This window comes from Bos javanicus, chromosome 22 (assembly GCF_032452875.1).
Source record: "Bos javanicus breed banteng chromosome 22, ARS-OSU_banteng_1.0, whole genome shotgun sequence".
Lineage (NCBI taxonomy): Eukaryota > Metazoa > Chordata > Mammalia > Artiodactyla > Bovidae > Bos > Bos javanicus.
Genome location: NC_083889.1, coordinates 43,375,303 through 43,391,601, shown reverse-complemented (window position 1 = coordinate 43,391,601; position 16,299 = coordinate 43,375,303). Strand labels below are relative to the sequence as shown.

The 16,299-nt window shown below is 37.0% G+C and overlaps 1 protein-coding gene across 33 annotated transcripts in view; it reads left to right on the top strand.

Annotated features, from left to right (window-relative positions):
- The window catches only part of SLMAP (sarcolemma associated protein), a 152,434-nt gene that overhangs the window by 110,753 nt on the left and 25,382 nt on the right, over window positions 1-16,299 (top strand). For 32 of the 33 annotated variants that reach the window (XM_061396563.1, XM_061396554.1, XM_061396560.1 and 29 more), the window contains one exon: window positions 12,883-12,942. The exons of the other annotated variant lie outside the window; for it this stretch is intronic. In XM_061396563.1, the coding sequence (XP_061252547.1) occupies window positions 12,883-12,942 (60 nt within the window). The remainder of the gene's footprint in view (window positions 1-12,882; window positions 12,943-16,299) is intronic. 33 annotated transcript variants of the gene reach the window in all.

Genomic DNA, 16,299 nt, shown 5'->3' with positions numbered 1-16,299 from the left:
GTGGTAGGTACATAGAGGGGAAAATGAAAATATAAAACCCTGTTTTGTGGACAAAGAATGAACCAAAGAACAGAAAAAATAAAATGCAAGCATTCCTAGACATTTGAACCCACTGAGTTCTTAAATATAAGAAGTTTGGGTTGTGAGTTCAGCTAGTTAGGGGTATAGCATGTTATCTGAATCCATTTGGTTTCTGAGTTTCCGTGGCAAGTAGCAAGAATTTGATTAATGAGAATGCCCATTGTACCTCAGATTTTCCAAATCTGTTTGGCTCCTTAAATTTGGATAGCTGGAGCTGGCATAGTAAGGGTCACCTCTGGTTTGATTTGTTCTCATTTCCATTATGTTTTGACATTTTTATTGTTTGATGACAAGATGCCATTGTAGAAATTATTGTGCCATAATAAGTATTATAGCAAGCAAAGCAAATTCAGCAAAAATCTTATTGAAGTGAACTTGTGAAACAATTTTGTATGATTTTTTTTACAAGCACACATAACCTTTTTTTGCCATTATTTTCTTTAATAGGCATCTTGAACTGATTTATAGTCTTGAACAAGAAGCATTTATTCTGTGAGCAGTAATACTTTATCTTCTTGTTTCCAGTCTTTTAAAAAATGAATATTAAGAACCTGGCTTTCATTATTTACTGTGTTTGTATCCTGTAAATTCACTTGATGTTTTAAAAATTAGAAAGCAAATAGTGTACTTTCGTAGGGGTTATCTTGCCTATTTTAAACATATTGACAGGTTTTTTTCAGTTTATGTGTATGACTCCATAAGAGAACAATTTGATTGTTGGTTCTCTCTGTTTATAAGGTGATTTTGAGGAAATTAAATGAGTCAAAACACACTTCAATTTGTTTTCCTTTTATGGTAAAACAGACTGTGCTCCTTTTAATTCTCTTGTAGGAGAAAAGCTTTTAATCTCCAGCACAGAGATCGGATTTTGAACAGATTTAAATATAACCTTTTGCATAATTCCAGAACTGTGAAGTAAAATTTCAGTATAAAAATACATCATACAAAATCTAGGATAAGTAACGTTAGTAAAACTTGCTATTAAAGTTCTAGCAAAGTGTCTTCTTTAGAGATTCAGGCATGAAGTTTGGCTTAAGCAGAACTCCACATTGCATGTCCCCTGCAAATTTTAGTCACTCAAGGTTTACCATATAAACTTGTATGAATACATAGAGACCTCTTTGTGCTTGCCAAACATGCTCTCTGGGTTAAAAATTGTGTTCTGTCTCAGTCTGTGTAATACACATCCTGTGAATTCTGCTGCTTGGTTAACTTGTGTGCTTAGTGAAAGGATGAAAGGCGAAAGGTAAGCTAAGGATGTAGAGACCCGCCATCAGCTGGTGGGCATGAAGTGAAAACAGCCTTCTCTGGCCTGCTGCCCGCCTATGTGATTTCTCTTGCTACTGTTTGTCACAGCAGCTGGAAGCCAGAGAAACTTTGCTGAGATCTGCTTTATGGAGACAAACTACCCCTTCCCCACAAAGACATCTCCGTTTTGATGATGGAGTTAGAAGTCCCATGACATAAGCCTCATGTCTTTGTATTCTAACAGAATACTTTCTATATGACTTAGTTGTTTTTCTTTTTTCTTTCTTCTTTTTATTTTTTTGCCATGCCTCTTGGCATGTGAAGTTTTAGTTCCCCAACCAGAGATCAAACCTGCGACCCCTACATTGGAAGCATGGTCTTACCACTATACTGAAAGAGAAGTCCCAATAGTTTTTACTATCGTTAGACAAAAGTCTTATTCTCTTAATATTTCATAGTTTATTTCTACTTGTTTATTTCCTAATTTAAAAAGTTTTTTTATTTCCCTCCTTGCCTCCCATCCCATTTTGACATTGCAGTCACAATCTGTGTATGATTTTCTCATTCCATCCTCCTTTCTCTTAGGGCTTTGCTTTGACTCAGAAATTGCCTTATTTGGAGTAATGCTTTGAATCTCTGATGTTCATGTGATTGTTTACTTTTCATCACTCTATGATATCAGCCTCTCTGAACAATTTCAGGCTTATTCTGATTGGATATTGTACTTGAAACAGTTTTAAAGTTTCTCTAAGCCAAAGCAGTTTATTTATGACAAAGAATAGAAAACGCTTTGTGTGGTTCCCTGCTCTTATTAGTTAATGTTCCCATTACAGGAAAGTCTTGAGTTTAAACTAGCTCATTTTTTATTTCTTTGTTCTCAGAGAAGTTGTTCAACTTAAGATATATTGGAAGGTTTTTATTCGTTGTTTACTTGTACCAACCATTTCCCCAGTCAGCTAGCTTTCCAATATTTCTGCCAGATTTTTTCTCAATATAAGTGCACAGAAGATAGTCTTAAATTCATGCCAGTAATGTTTTGATACATAGAATGTTCCTTTAAAAAAAAAAATCTGTTTCTGTATTCTTGAAATTGGTTCATTTAATTTTAAATCTATCCTTGAATTCCAATCTTGTTTCCTCTTTTTTTCTTTATTCTTAGGTTTTAAGACAAATAGCTTTTGGAACTGTTTTTATAGAAAAGCAGACTATCTTCTACAGTGGGACTTGCTTCAAGTAATTTTTGCTGCAGAAAGTAATAACCTTGTGAAAGTCTGTATTATTAAAATTTGCAACCTCTCAGAATCAGTCTTTGCAGTAATAATAAAGCTTTCTTTCTACTATGTGAGCTGCTGTTCTCTGAAGGGAAATAAATTATCAGCTTGTTGTTGAATGCTATTTGTTAATTTTTACTTTCTGTCTTTTAAAAAAAATATTTATTTATTTGGCTGCCTTGGGTCTTAGTTGTGGCGGGCAAGCTCAGTAGTTGTTCCATGTGGGCTCTGGAGTACATGGGTTTTAGCTGCTCCATGTGGGATCTCAATTCCCTGACCAGGAATCAAACACGAGTCCCATGTATTGCAAGGTGGATTCTTAACCATTGGACCACCAGAGAAGTCCCCTGGTTATATCTTGATGTTAATTCTAATCTCAGTTCCTAAGCTGTATTTACCTTTAATGACCTTCTAGGTAACTTTAGCTCATTTTTATTTGTGATGTTTAGAGTTGGATCAAAGGAACGTTTATGTATTCTGATTTGATCCCTCATTGGCAGTATGACTGTGGGTGGTATGATCTTTTCAAACCTCAGTTTCCTCTTTTATAAAATGGGATGGTAGCACCTATTTCATAGGATTATGAGAAATGAGACCATATTTACTAAGTGCTCTAAGTAATGCCTGATATGCAGAAATACATGTTACCTAGAAGGTAGAAAACTTTCTAGGGAGCATAAGGCAGGGTTTAGAAGATCATTGTCAGTGGGACCTTCATGTTGAAAGCTTCATTTTACTCTCATTTTCAAGATAGTGAAAGCTAATTGATGTAGCTTTATTGTTCCTGTTAACGTAATAGGTTTCTGACAATCTAGTATTGTCTAACTGTTAAATTACCAGTATACATACTGTTTAAAAGATTTGGTCCAAGCACATTATTTTGATGCCCTAGTCATAACATTATTTTTTTATAATGAAACCTAACTTTGAGATTTAGAAATATTCTCCAAGTTGGCATTTATTCTTCTACTTTTCTGTTTAAGGTCCCTAGGGAACTGACACCCATATCTGATTGTCAGTGCTGTTTGAGTTTTATCTTCTGCTTTCAGTTGGTTGTAGCTGTCATGTGAGGAAAATGGCTCTTGAAGAACTAGGCACAACTGTGCTCCTGTTAAGCTTCTTTTGTTTGCATTGTTTCTCATTTTCATTCTGTGCCACATAGTAATATAGATGCTATGTCATATATTTTTATCAGCCAAGAAATAAATTTGGTTCTGTTCTATTCAGTCTTTGACAATATTTGACGGTTTTTTTACAATTTTATCATGTTTTTTGATTATACAAAGTGCTTTGGTGGTGGTTCTCAAATGTTGTCAAACTTATTAAAACCATCAGTTCTACTTCTTGGTAGGTTCTCTGCAGAAAGGCATGTGTATATGGATCAGGTACAGATTCAAGAATGTTCACAGCAGCATTATTCACAGTAGTTCAGAACTGGGGGAAAAACCCAAAAGATTTTCAGTGTTCAAATAGGTAAAAAAAAAAAACACTGAGAAATATAGGATGAACAAAGTTCAAAAGCACTAAAATTATATTATTTAGTCACACATATTTGAGTAGTATGACTATAAAGAAATGTGAGAAATTAGGTACCATAAAAGTCGGGATGGTGCTTACCTTTATGGGATTGGAAAAGCAAATGCGGAAGGCTTTGAGGGTGGTGATTAGGTTCCGTTTCTTAATTTGGGCTGTAGTCATTCAGATGTTTTCTCTTTAAAAGAAAAAAAAGACTTTATTCACCTGTCCATTGTGCTTTATGCACCTTCCTGGATGCTATGTTTTATACTAAATATGGTTTAAAATAGGGAAAAAATGAATAATTACCTCTCTAAAGTAACACTCAAAAAGAGGGAGTTTATTTTAAAAAAAGAAGATCTTTATCTTTCAGTTGTGCCAAGGGAAGTAGTTCTTTCAAGACCTGCGGTTATCATTACAAGGAGGTTCTGTTTTGCCTCTGAGGGGTCTCTGACTTGGAGTAATCCTAAAGAGTTGAAGTCTCCACCCCAAGTTTGAGAACTAGTAGTCAGAAACCTTTTTGAAAACAATAATCTTTTCCTTAATATTTTAATTGCAGAGCACTAATCATTCACTGGATTTGATTATATAATCTTAAATAATTTCAGTAGTGATAAGAGCAGCAGGTAATTATTATTTAGCACTTAATGTTCAAAATTTTTTAATGTATTTAATCCTTAGTTTTTTAGAATGAAGAAAATATTCAAATAATTTTTCCAAGTTTGATCTCTTTAAAAATAAACACGTAATTTATTCATCCAGCAAGTATTATTAAGCCTCTTACTATGTGTTTGCTGCTCCTGCTGCTAAGTCGCTTCAGTCGTGTCCTACTCTGTGCAACCCCATAGACGGCAGCCCACCAGGCTCCGCCATCCCTGGGATTCTCCAGGCAAGAACACTGGAGTGGGTTGCCATTTCCTTCTCCAGTGCATGAGAGTGAAAAGTGAAAGTGAAGTTGCTCAGTCGTGTCTGACTCTTAGCGACCCCATGGACTGCAGCCTACCAGGTTTCTCCGTCCATGGGATTCTCCAGGCAAGAGTACTGGAGTGGGGTGCCACTGCCTTCTCCCTACTGTGTGTTTACCTGGCATTATTTTAGCTTTGTGATGTATAGAAATGAACAAGACACAGCTAGCTTTGCCTTCATGGAATTTACATTCTCTTGAGAAAAAAAAATTAATAGACTAATAATATGTCAAGTAGTGATAAGCCCATTGAAGAAAAAAATGGAAGATTATAAGGCAGTGAAAGTGAAAGTCACTAGTTGTGTCAAACTCTTTGCAACCCCATGGACTATATAGTCCATGGAATTCTCCAGGCTAGAATACTGGAGTGGGTAGCCTTTCCCTTCTCCAGGGGATCTTCCCAACCCAGGAATCGAACTCAGGTCTTCCACATTGCAGGCGGATTCTTTACCAGCTGAGCTACAAAGGAAGCCAAAGAATACTGGATTGGGTAGCCTGTCCCTTCTCCAGGAGATCTTTCTGACCCAGGAATTGAACCAGGGTCTCCTGCATTGCAGACAGATTGTTTACCAACTAAGCTATCAAGGCAGTTCAGTTCAGTTCAGTCATTCAGTTGTGTCCGATTCTTTGTGACCCCCATGGACTGCAGCACGCCAGGTTTCCCTGTTCATCACTTAAATCCCAGAGCCTACTCAAACTTATGTCCATTGAGTCGGTGATGCCATCCAACCATCTCATCCTCTGTCGTCGCCTTCTCCTCCCACCTTCAATCTTTCCCATCATCAGGGTCTTTTCAAATGAGTCAGTTCTTCGCGTCAGGTAGTCTAAGTATTAGCATTTCAGCATCAGTCCTTCCAATGAATATTCAGGACTGATTTCCTTTAGGATGGGCTGGTTGGATCTCCTTGCAGTCCAAGGGACTCTCAAGAGTCTTCTCCAACACCACAGTTCAAAAGCATCGTTCTTTGGCGCTCAGCTTTCTTTATAGTCCAACCATTACATCCGTTCTTGACTATTGGAAAAACCATAGCTTTGGCTAGATGGATCTTTGTTGGCAAAGTAATGTCTCTGCTTTTTAATATGCTGTCTAGGTTGGTCATAGCTTTTCTTCTAAAGAGCAAGTGTCTTTTAATTTCATGGCTGCAATCACCATCTGCAGTAATTTTGGAGACCCCCAAAATAAAATCTGTTATGTTTCCATTATTTCCCCATGTATTTGCCATGAAGTGATGGGACCAGATGCCATGATCTTAATTTTCTGAATGTTGAGTTTTAAGCCAACTTTTCCACTCTCCCCTTTCACTTTCATCAAGAGATTCTGCCATAAGGGTAGTGTCATCTGCATATCTGAGGTTATTGATATTTCTCCCCGCAATCTTGATTCCAGCTTCTGCTTCATCCAGCCCAGCATTTTTCATGAGGTACTCTGCATTTAAGTTAAATAAGCAGGGTGACAATATACAGCCTTATAGACGTACTCCTTTCCCGATTTGGAACCAGTCTGTTGTTGCATGTCCAGTTCTAACTGTTGCTTCTTGACCTACATACTGATTTCTCAGGAGGCAGGTCAGGTGGTTTGATACTCCCATCTCTTTAAGAATTTTCCACCATTTGTTGTGATTCACATAGTCAAAGACTTTGGCATAGTCAGTAAAGCAGAAGTAGATGTCTTTCTGGAACTCTTCTACCTATCAGGGCAGCATGTGGGATTTGAACATATTTGGGATTAAGCTGAGTGAGTTGTACATGTGTCTGGGGAAAGAGTGTGTGAGATGGAGAAAAACCACATGAAAACCCAAGGCAAGCCTAAAGGAGTTTTAAAACAATAAAAATGCCTTGAAGAAATAAACAAAAGGACAGATAGTATTCTAGACTCTGCATTAAAGGGTCTCTTTTATAAGTACCAACTCTGCCATTGTGGTGGAAACCAGCCATGGACAATATGTAAATGAATGAACCTGACCATATTCCTATCAAACTTGGTTTACCAAGCAGGCAACAAGCTGAATTTGGCCCTGTGGGGCTGTAGTTGGCTTACAGACCTTGTAGATCGTGGTAGGGACTTAAGATTTTGTTTTAAGGATGATAGAGTTTTGAGCAATAAATTACCCCTAATGTGTGTTTATAATTTTTTGAAGAAGGTGGTACTTCAGTCTTCAACATCCTAGAGAAAGATTGAAGTGGCTTTTAGAACCTGTGTTCATTCTGTTTCATTATTTGCTATATTAATATAACAAGCATTTGTAGAACCTGTATTATGTGACACAATTGTGTTGAGAAATTATTAATAAGATACCTTGCTGCTTTCACTAGACCTAAAAGATTTATCTTGGTAATCCATGAAAAGTACCTGGCACTGTATCTGATGTATAGTATTTGAAGTAATGAGTATATTCTTCAAAGAGTTTATAGTATGATGGTAAAAATGGACATAAATAAATATATGCAGTATAGCTTAATAGAGACACTCATGAAGAGCTATGGAATGGGAGAGGAGAGATACCAGATTCATCCCAGATAAAGGAAGAGAAGACAAATTCAGTTTTGCGGGATGAGATAAGCTCCTGTGAGATTTCTGGGTGAAGATGTTTGAGAAGTAATTAGGCATCAGGGTTCTGGAAGAAGAGAGCGAGAATGAGACTAGGCCTCAATATGTAGAAATTATTCAAGTATAGCAGGTAGTTAATGCTATTAAAATTTTTTTGAGCTCTCAGAGACTAATTTTTTTCCTGCTTGGTAGAACTATAAAAATTTGTACTCTGCTTTCCCCCAGTGCAGGCAGTGCTGCATTGGAAAGCTTCGTACAAGCCTCTCTCTTACCAGTGCGATGTGCGGAAGAGAGGTTGTGGCGTCAAAGGGCCTACACTTTCAGCATTGGGATAGTTCCTGCCAAATTGCCCTCTAAACAAAACAATCATACTGACTTACACTTCCCCTGAAAGGACAGAAAGCTACTCATTTACCCACCCCCTCTCAGTCAGTACTGAAATTCAGTATATTGCCAGCCTGATGGGCAAATAATGCTGTAGTATTGTGTTAGTGGGTAGACCATGGATTTCTCAGGTTTACTAGACATTTGCATTTCTTGGCCTGTGAGTTCTGTGTTCCTGTTCTTTGCCCTTCTTTCCCGTGTTATTTGACTTTCTGTTGTTCATTTTTGGAAGGTGTCATGTCCTTGTTTGCCTTCTTCACTGGCCCTTTCCTCATTCCTTGCTTTGTTTTTTGCTGTGAGTGCCTTCTGACATACTGTTTACTTCTTTATTGCCTGCCCTCCCAGCACCATTAGAATAAGAACCAGGAGGGCAGGGATTTTGTCATTTGTTCATTCTAATGTTTCCAACACCTGGGACAGTGTCTGGCACATAATAGGCACCCCCTAGTTAATGGTTCGATGAATGAATGATTAATAATCTTTATCTGTTATTTGTTTTTCAAATATTTTCCCGTGTTTGCTTCCTCTTTAGTTTTGTTTATGGTGAGTTTGATCATGTAGAAAAATTTAACTTACATCAGATCATACCTATTAGTTTTTTCACACATGACTTTTGAAGTCTACAGTTTGCCTACCCCCTTTTTACCCCTTTGTTCCCTTCATTCACTTCTCCCACCTCCCACTCCCCACCTCTGGCAACCACCAGTCTGTTCTCTGTATCTATGAACTTGTATGTTTGTTTGTTTTAAATTCTACATATGAGAGAGATCATATGGTATTTGTCTTTCCCTGTGTGACTTTTCTTAGCCCTGTGTTAGCACTTAGTGTGCACTTAGCACTTAGTGTTAGCACTTAGCACTGTGCTCTTGAGGTCCATCCGTGTTGTCACAAATGGCAAGACTTCATTCTCTTTTATGGCGGAATGATTCTCCATTATATATACATGTCCATTCATCTGTGGGTGCCTTACCTTGGCTGTTGTAAATAATGCTACAGTGAATGAGGGTGTGCATTATTTTTCTTCCAGTTAGTGTTTTTGTTTTCTTCAAGTAAATACCTAGAAGTGGAATTGCTAGATCATATAGTAGTTCTATTTTGAATATTTTGAAGAATCTCCATACAGTTTTTCATAGTGGCTGCATCAGTGTACATTTCCACCAACAATGTGCAAGGGTTCCCTTTCCTCCACATTCTTATTATTTCTTGTCTTTTTGATGATAGCCGTTTTAACAGATGTGAAATGATTTTATCGTATGGGTTTGGTTTGCATTTCCCTGATGATTAGTGATATTAAGCATCTTTCCATGTGCCTATTGCATTGCCTTTCGCTAAGTTGTGTCTGACTCTTGTGACCCCATGGACTGTAGCTTGCCAGGCTCCTCTGTCCATGGGATTCTCCAGGTAAGAGTATTGGAGTGGGTTGTCATTTCCTTCTCCAGGGATCTTCCCAACCCAGGAATTGAACCTGGGTCTCCTGAATTGCAGGCAGATTCTTTACCAACTGAGCTACGAGGGAAGACTTCATGTACCTATAGGCCATCTGTAAATCTTCTTTGGAAAAATCTCTGTTCAAATATTCTGTCCATTTTTAATGAAATTCTTTTTTGCTTTTTGACTTGTTCATACATATTTAGATCATAATCAGAAGAAAATAAAGTCAATGAAAGCCTGAGAAAAAAGGAATGAGCAAGCACATACAAGAAGTAGGAATGAGTCGTATCCTAGAAGCCAAATGAAAAGAGTTTTAAAAAGGAGGCAGTAAACTTTTGATTAAGTATGATGAATGGGTCCATTCATAGTAAAAGAAAGAAGACATAAAACACAAGAACAGAGAGAATGAGAGTAGAAACTTACTTTAGAAACATAAAACAGACATTAGAGGTAGAGATTTTGAGGTTAGAGATTTTAGAGGATGCAAAGAAAATTCTTAATGAGTATGAAGTTTTCTTTTGAGGTGATTAAGGTATTTTGGAACCAGATAAAGCTGGTGGTTCCATATTGTAGTGAATATACTAAATGCCACTTTATTGTTCACTTTCAAATTGATACACTATGTGAATTTAATCCCAGTTTTTTTTTTAGAAAAGACCATATACTGAGGCTCTTGAAATTTAAGAACACCAGGGATAAAAGATTCTGAAAATTGTCAAGGAGAAACAAAGGATCTCATACTGTATTATTAATCATAATAAACTAAATAATAATATAGTGATAAATAAACCCTGAAATCATAACAGCTTCATTCACCATTTACTTTTTTTTCTGCTGTGTCACAGGCTTGTGGGATCTTAATTCCCCAACCAGAAGTTGAACCCAGGGCACGGCAGGGACAGCCCAGAGTCCTAACCTCTAGGCCACCAAAGTGAAAGTAGAAGTGTTAGTTGTTCAGTCCTTTCAGACTCTTCGCGACCCCAGGGACTATAGCCCACCAGGCTTCTCTGTCCATGGAATTCTCCAAGCAAGAATACTGGAGTGTGTTGCCATTCTCGTCACCATGGGTCTTCCCCACCCAGGAATCGAACCTAGTCTTCTGCAGTGTGGGCAGATTTTTTACCATTTGAGCCACCCATAAGCCACCAGGGACCTCACAGATAGTTCCTTTTCATTTATGCTACATGTCCATGGTGAGGGAGAACATTCTGTTCCATATTGTTACTCAGGAATGGAGATTAATCTGAACACTTTGTTTCTAGAGTGGGAAAGGAACAAGTGTAGAAAAGTCTTGCTCTCTTTTAAATGCTTCCGCCTTGGCTAGAACCAGTCACATGGACCTTCTTCAGTTAGGGACTTGCAATGTGCAGTCTTCTCAGGTGCCCAGAAAGGTTAGGCAAACCAGGCACTGCTGAGCACAGAAGTCTCTACCACGCATACTGAGGACCAAGGGTCTGACTGGCAGTAGACTTACCTTCCAATTTGAAGCTAGAAGACAGTGAAACGATTTTTTTTTTTAATTCTGAATGACAGGTTTTCCTGTGAAGTTGTGTATCTGTCAAACCATCAATCAAATGTGAGCATAGAACAGTAGCATTTTCAGAGGAGCAGAGTTACAAAGTTTTTACCTTCTGTCCATCTCTTATCCAGAAATTATCAGAGGCAATGTTACACTAAAATAAAATAGGAAGATGAGGACTTTCCTGGTGGCACAGTGGAAAATGCCTGTCAGTGCAGGGGACACAGGTTCAATCCCTGGTCTGAGAAGATTTCACATGCTTTGGAGCAGCTCAGGCCATGTGCCACAACTACTGAGCCCGAGTGCTGCAACTCCTGAAGCCTGTGTGCCTAGAGCCCATGTTCCACAAGAGAAGCCACCGCAGTGAGAAGCCCATGCACCGCCACTAGAGAGTGGCCCCCACTCTCTGCAACTAGAGAAAGCCTGCACACAGTTAACAAAAGACCCAGTGCAACCAAAAATAAATAATCAAAAACAATATTTGGAATCTGGGAGCAAGGAATTCTGCACAGGATATAGCCCAGACTAGAGCAGGAAGGTGAAAGGACTAGGGGAAGGGAGAAACAGGAATATATGATAGATTGCCTGGTATGTTTGATGATATTGAGAGTTTTAGGGTTCTGTAAGAACTTGGGCTGTGTTTGAGATATATTTTTTAAAATTAGCAAAACAAAAGAGGACATTATAAGTTCTAGAAACAATAAATGTTGTATAAGAAGAAAAATATAATTATGGCATATAACTCAGATGCAAATAATAGTCATAAATTCTGATTGCAGGTGGACAAAATGTAACTCTTATTTAGAATATGAGAGCTTACTCATCTGTAATAGATTATCAGTAAATAATGCCTAAAATGGAAAAGTTAAGAAGTAGCAATATATTACTTAGAAATGTGAATGTAAATACCAAAAGAAATAACTAAAAGTTAAAAGTTGTTGTCTGTGGGAAGTGATTTTTCAGGAATGGAATGGGGTAAAACAGAGGCTGAATAAAACATCCTACATTATGTATCTTGTAAGATTAATGCCTTTTGAAATTATCTAAATTTATGACTTTGTCTTTTCTTTTTATCAAGGAGGTAGGAGCAAACAGTGCCACACGCCACACAGAGCCTATATGAAATGAAAATTATGAGTGATCTCAGAGCTCTTTCAGTGGTTGGGTGATTGCTATAGACCAACTTGCAGTGGGTTGAAGGGTAGAAGAATAGAGAAATTATTTCAAATATTGTAAAAGTGTAAATTGAAGGAGACCAAGTGACATACATCATCAGATAATGGGATATACAGAACTACATATATTATCCTCCTGACTGGAAAGGTAGAATATGAAAAATCAACTTTAAATAAATGATAAAGAAACTATATTATACAGAGAATGAATGCCCCATAAAATTTTTTTTAATTTATTTAAATAGTTAGCTCTTCTAAAATGATTCCTTTTACTGAAACATGTCATATAGACATCTCTGCTAAATTTTATCAATAAGGAAAAGTAAGCTGTTGGTATGATTTGTATTCTTTATCTAAATGAAATACCTTCCTGGAATTCCTTTATTTCAAGTTAATGTTGTTGATTTAAAGAGTGTTGCTTTGTTTTTTCTGAGTCTTTTAAAAAGTGCAAGGCTATTACAATAAGGTAAAAAAAAGATTTTTAATAATAAAATAAGGCGAAAATTAATGAAAACTGAAGGCAGATTGTTTCCTTACTCTTGGGTTTCTGCATTAACCGGATTCCTCTAGTACAGTTCAAGTTCTCTTAGTTCCCCCTTCCAGGTTCAAGTTTTTGTTCAAGCCTAGTCATGGGAGTAATGCTATCATCTTTAAATTTGGTCATGGAATGTGTTACACTGCCCTGCTCAGGGAAGTGCTTGCTGCTCAGTTTGGGCTTGGATAGTAACGTTTATTTTCTTTGGCAGAGAAGCTGATCGTCGAGGGGCACCTAACCAAAGTAGTAGAAGAGACAAAGCTTTCAAAAGGTTTGTTTTCTGTGGGGTTTCTGTGGCATTTTTCTGTGGGTTTTGACAACTCTTGGATAATGAAGGTTAGTGTACATTTCCAAGGTCATAGCACTTTATCCATCAATTTATGTCTTACAGCTCACAATCCAGTAATAGTACCAGATAATAATATAAAACAGTTGGAGTTCTGTCTTAAGAAGGATATGTTCATTGGAAGGTTTCTTTTTAAATGGGTATATATGTGTGGGGTTTTTTAAATCTTGGAATAGGTTTCATTAGCTACTAAAGATTTGTTGTGATCTCTGTCTCACTTCCAGCATTATTTTCAGCTTTGATCTAAAATTTTTAATCAAATAGAGTATAAATCTTGTTTGAAACAGATGAAAAATGTTTTCAGTTCTCTTTTTCTAGTTATTGTATGTTTAATATTTGTTATGATATTTAATATTATCTTAATTGCTGGCATCTCAGTTTGGTTTAAACAAAAGTGATTATGTAGAACCTTATATTTTGTGATGAATAGTCCTATAATTGCTTGAAGTAATTTATTCTGTTAATTATTTTCTATAAAAAAATTGTCAGACCTTAGAAAAGAAAAGTAAGTTTTAAAGCATCATGTTGTCAAGTCATTTTTATGTGTAGGGAAATTTGGCAAATAAATTTAGTGGAATATGTTCATTATTCCTTCTAGGACTTTTTATCAGGAGAACATGTCAGTATAAAATTTAAAACTAAATTCAAAATCATTTGGGTCAGTTAAAACAATGAATAGTAAAAGGTTGCTGTACTCAGTTTCATTAATTCTGTTTTATGACAGTAACTGGATCCATTTGGCTTTTAAAAATATTTAAAAGGATAGTGTTATCCCAACTATCTGGTGGCTTCCATTTGGAATTTTGTGCACGGCACATGCCATATTTGGGGAAAGAATGCATAAAATATGCATCACTAATATTGTTCTGGCAAACAGGCATTGAGTTTCAGAACAGTGAACTATTTTTAGTACGTATGGCAATTTATTTCATCTTATTAAAGTGAGATGAGAACAGATTTTAAAATAGCTTTTACTTCACCAACTAAATACCTATTCAGATTAGTTGGTTAAATAGCCAACACTTTGATGTAATATAGCCTTAAAAAAAATCAGTGTTGCTTTTAATTAAAGAAAAGTATCTTGCTACCTTTGTGCTTCTATTTAATGCATTATGAATTTGAATTTATTTCCTTGAAATAACATGATGTCATTATTGAAAAAGAAAATGTTATGATTTCCTTTTGAAATCTGGCTATAAAATATGTATTGAAAACTTTAAAGAGCATGCTTAACAATTTACTAGCAGTTTCACTTCTGAGTTTTTATCTTAAAAAGGAACAAATTGGACAGATGTACAAGGACGTTTGTATTGTTTAAAAGCAAAAAGAAAACATAAGCATCCAGTAATAAGGACATTTATTAAATAAGTTATAGCAAGTGTGTCCATGCAAGTGAATAGAATACATCCTTTAAGAATGGTAGTACAGAAAGTTCCCTGGCAGCCCAGTGTAAGGACTCAGCACTTTCACTGCCAGGGTCTGGGTTCAGTCCTTGGTTGGACAGCTAAGATTCTGCAAAGCCTAGTGGCACAACCGGAAAAAAAAAAGGGAAAGAATGAATGCTAATACAGATATAAGTTTTATATACCCAGAGATTTTTCTGTCAGCTCTCAGCATTTTACTGGCACTAACCACAGTTGGCATGCAGAGGTATATTAATCCCTGTAACAAACTAACATGGCTGAAATAAATGACATTTAAATGCTTTATATCTGGCTATAAAGTATTTTCTTTTGGATTTGGCTGGATTATTTTATTTTTTAAATACTTTCACTGGTGATGTTTTTAATAGAATTTTCTGCATTGAAAAGTATCAATTGCTAGAAATTGCCAGTTACTAGTTGTTACAAATCTTGGTGGTATTAATGTTTCCTTCAGGTATTTCACCTAATGCAAAATGCAGTTGTAGGTTACCCAGGCCTTCTATTTAAGCCCTGACTCAACTTGCAGTCATTTTATGTTTATGGTAGATTTGTTATGAAATTAAAAGATGCTTACTCCTTGGAAGGAAAGTTATGACCAACCTAGGTAGCATATTCAAAAGCAGAGACATTACTTTCCAACAAAGGTCCGTCTAGTCAAGGCTATGGTTTCCCAGTAGTCATGTATGGATGTGAGAGTTGGACTGTGAAGAAAGCTGAGTGCCAAAGAATTGATGCTTTTGAACTGTGGTGTTGGAGAAGACTCTTGAGAGTCCCTTGGACTTCAGGGAGATCCAACTAGTCCATTCTAAAGGAGATCAGTCCCCGGTGTTCTTTGGAAGGAATGATGCTAAAGCTGAAACTCCAGTACTTTGGCCACCTCATGCGAAGAGTTGACTCATTGGAAAAGACTCTGATGCTGGGAGGGATTGGGGGCAGGAGGAAAAGGGGACGCCAGAGGATGAGATGGCTGGATGGCATCACCGACTCCATGGACGTGAGTTTGAGTGAACTCTGGGAGTTGGTGATGGACAGGGAGGCCTGGCGTGCTGCAATTCATGGGGTCGCAAAGAATCAGACACGACTGAGTGACTGAACTGAACTGAACTGAAAGATGGCAGTAGAAAAAAAAGAATTTGTCAAACAGCGGATTTAATTTCAGGTTCTACCAGCCACTGGCTTTGTGCCCTTAGGCAATTTACTTTAGTACTTTAAACCTCAGTTTCCTCATTTATAAAATGGGATCAACAGTATATAACTTACAGGGTCTTGTGGAAATTTAATGACATACTGTTTATAAAGCAGGAAGCACCTTTCTGTTAGCAAATGTTAGTTCTTCTCTCCCCCCTTGATTCTTGATCTTGCTCTCTTTGCAAATAATGGTTCCAGTGGTATAAGAACTGGCCTATGTTTGTTTTGCCCATCCATTGTTATGTCTGCTTGAAGATATAGTGAAAACAGTCACCTTATTGTAGACTTGCCAGTTTGGGAGTAGTTTGGTATTGATGTTGGTAGCTTTCCATTTACCCCTCTTATATATACTATCGCTATGCATTTTAATAAGTAAGTACTACAGAAAAAATCAACTGGTGCTGTGGTTCATGGGGTCGCAAAGAGTCAGACACAACTGAGCAACTGAACTGAACTGAATGAATTTTAATACAGGGAAGTTGGGTGCTGCTTCATAGCTGAAGAGTAGAGGTTTGAAATAGTAGAGTCTCTTGTCACTCATTTGTTGTGTCGTATTCGTCTTGAATAGATTTGATTTGCCTCCATATAATAACTGTAGTGTCAAGACATAACAATGATGCCACAGGACTTGACTTGCAGTAAACTGTGTCTTTAATCATCTCTTTTTGGA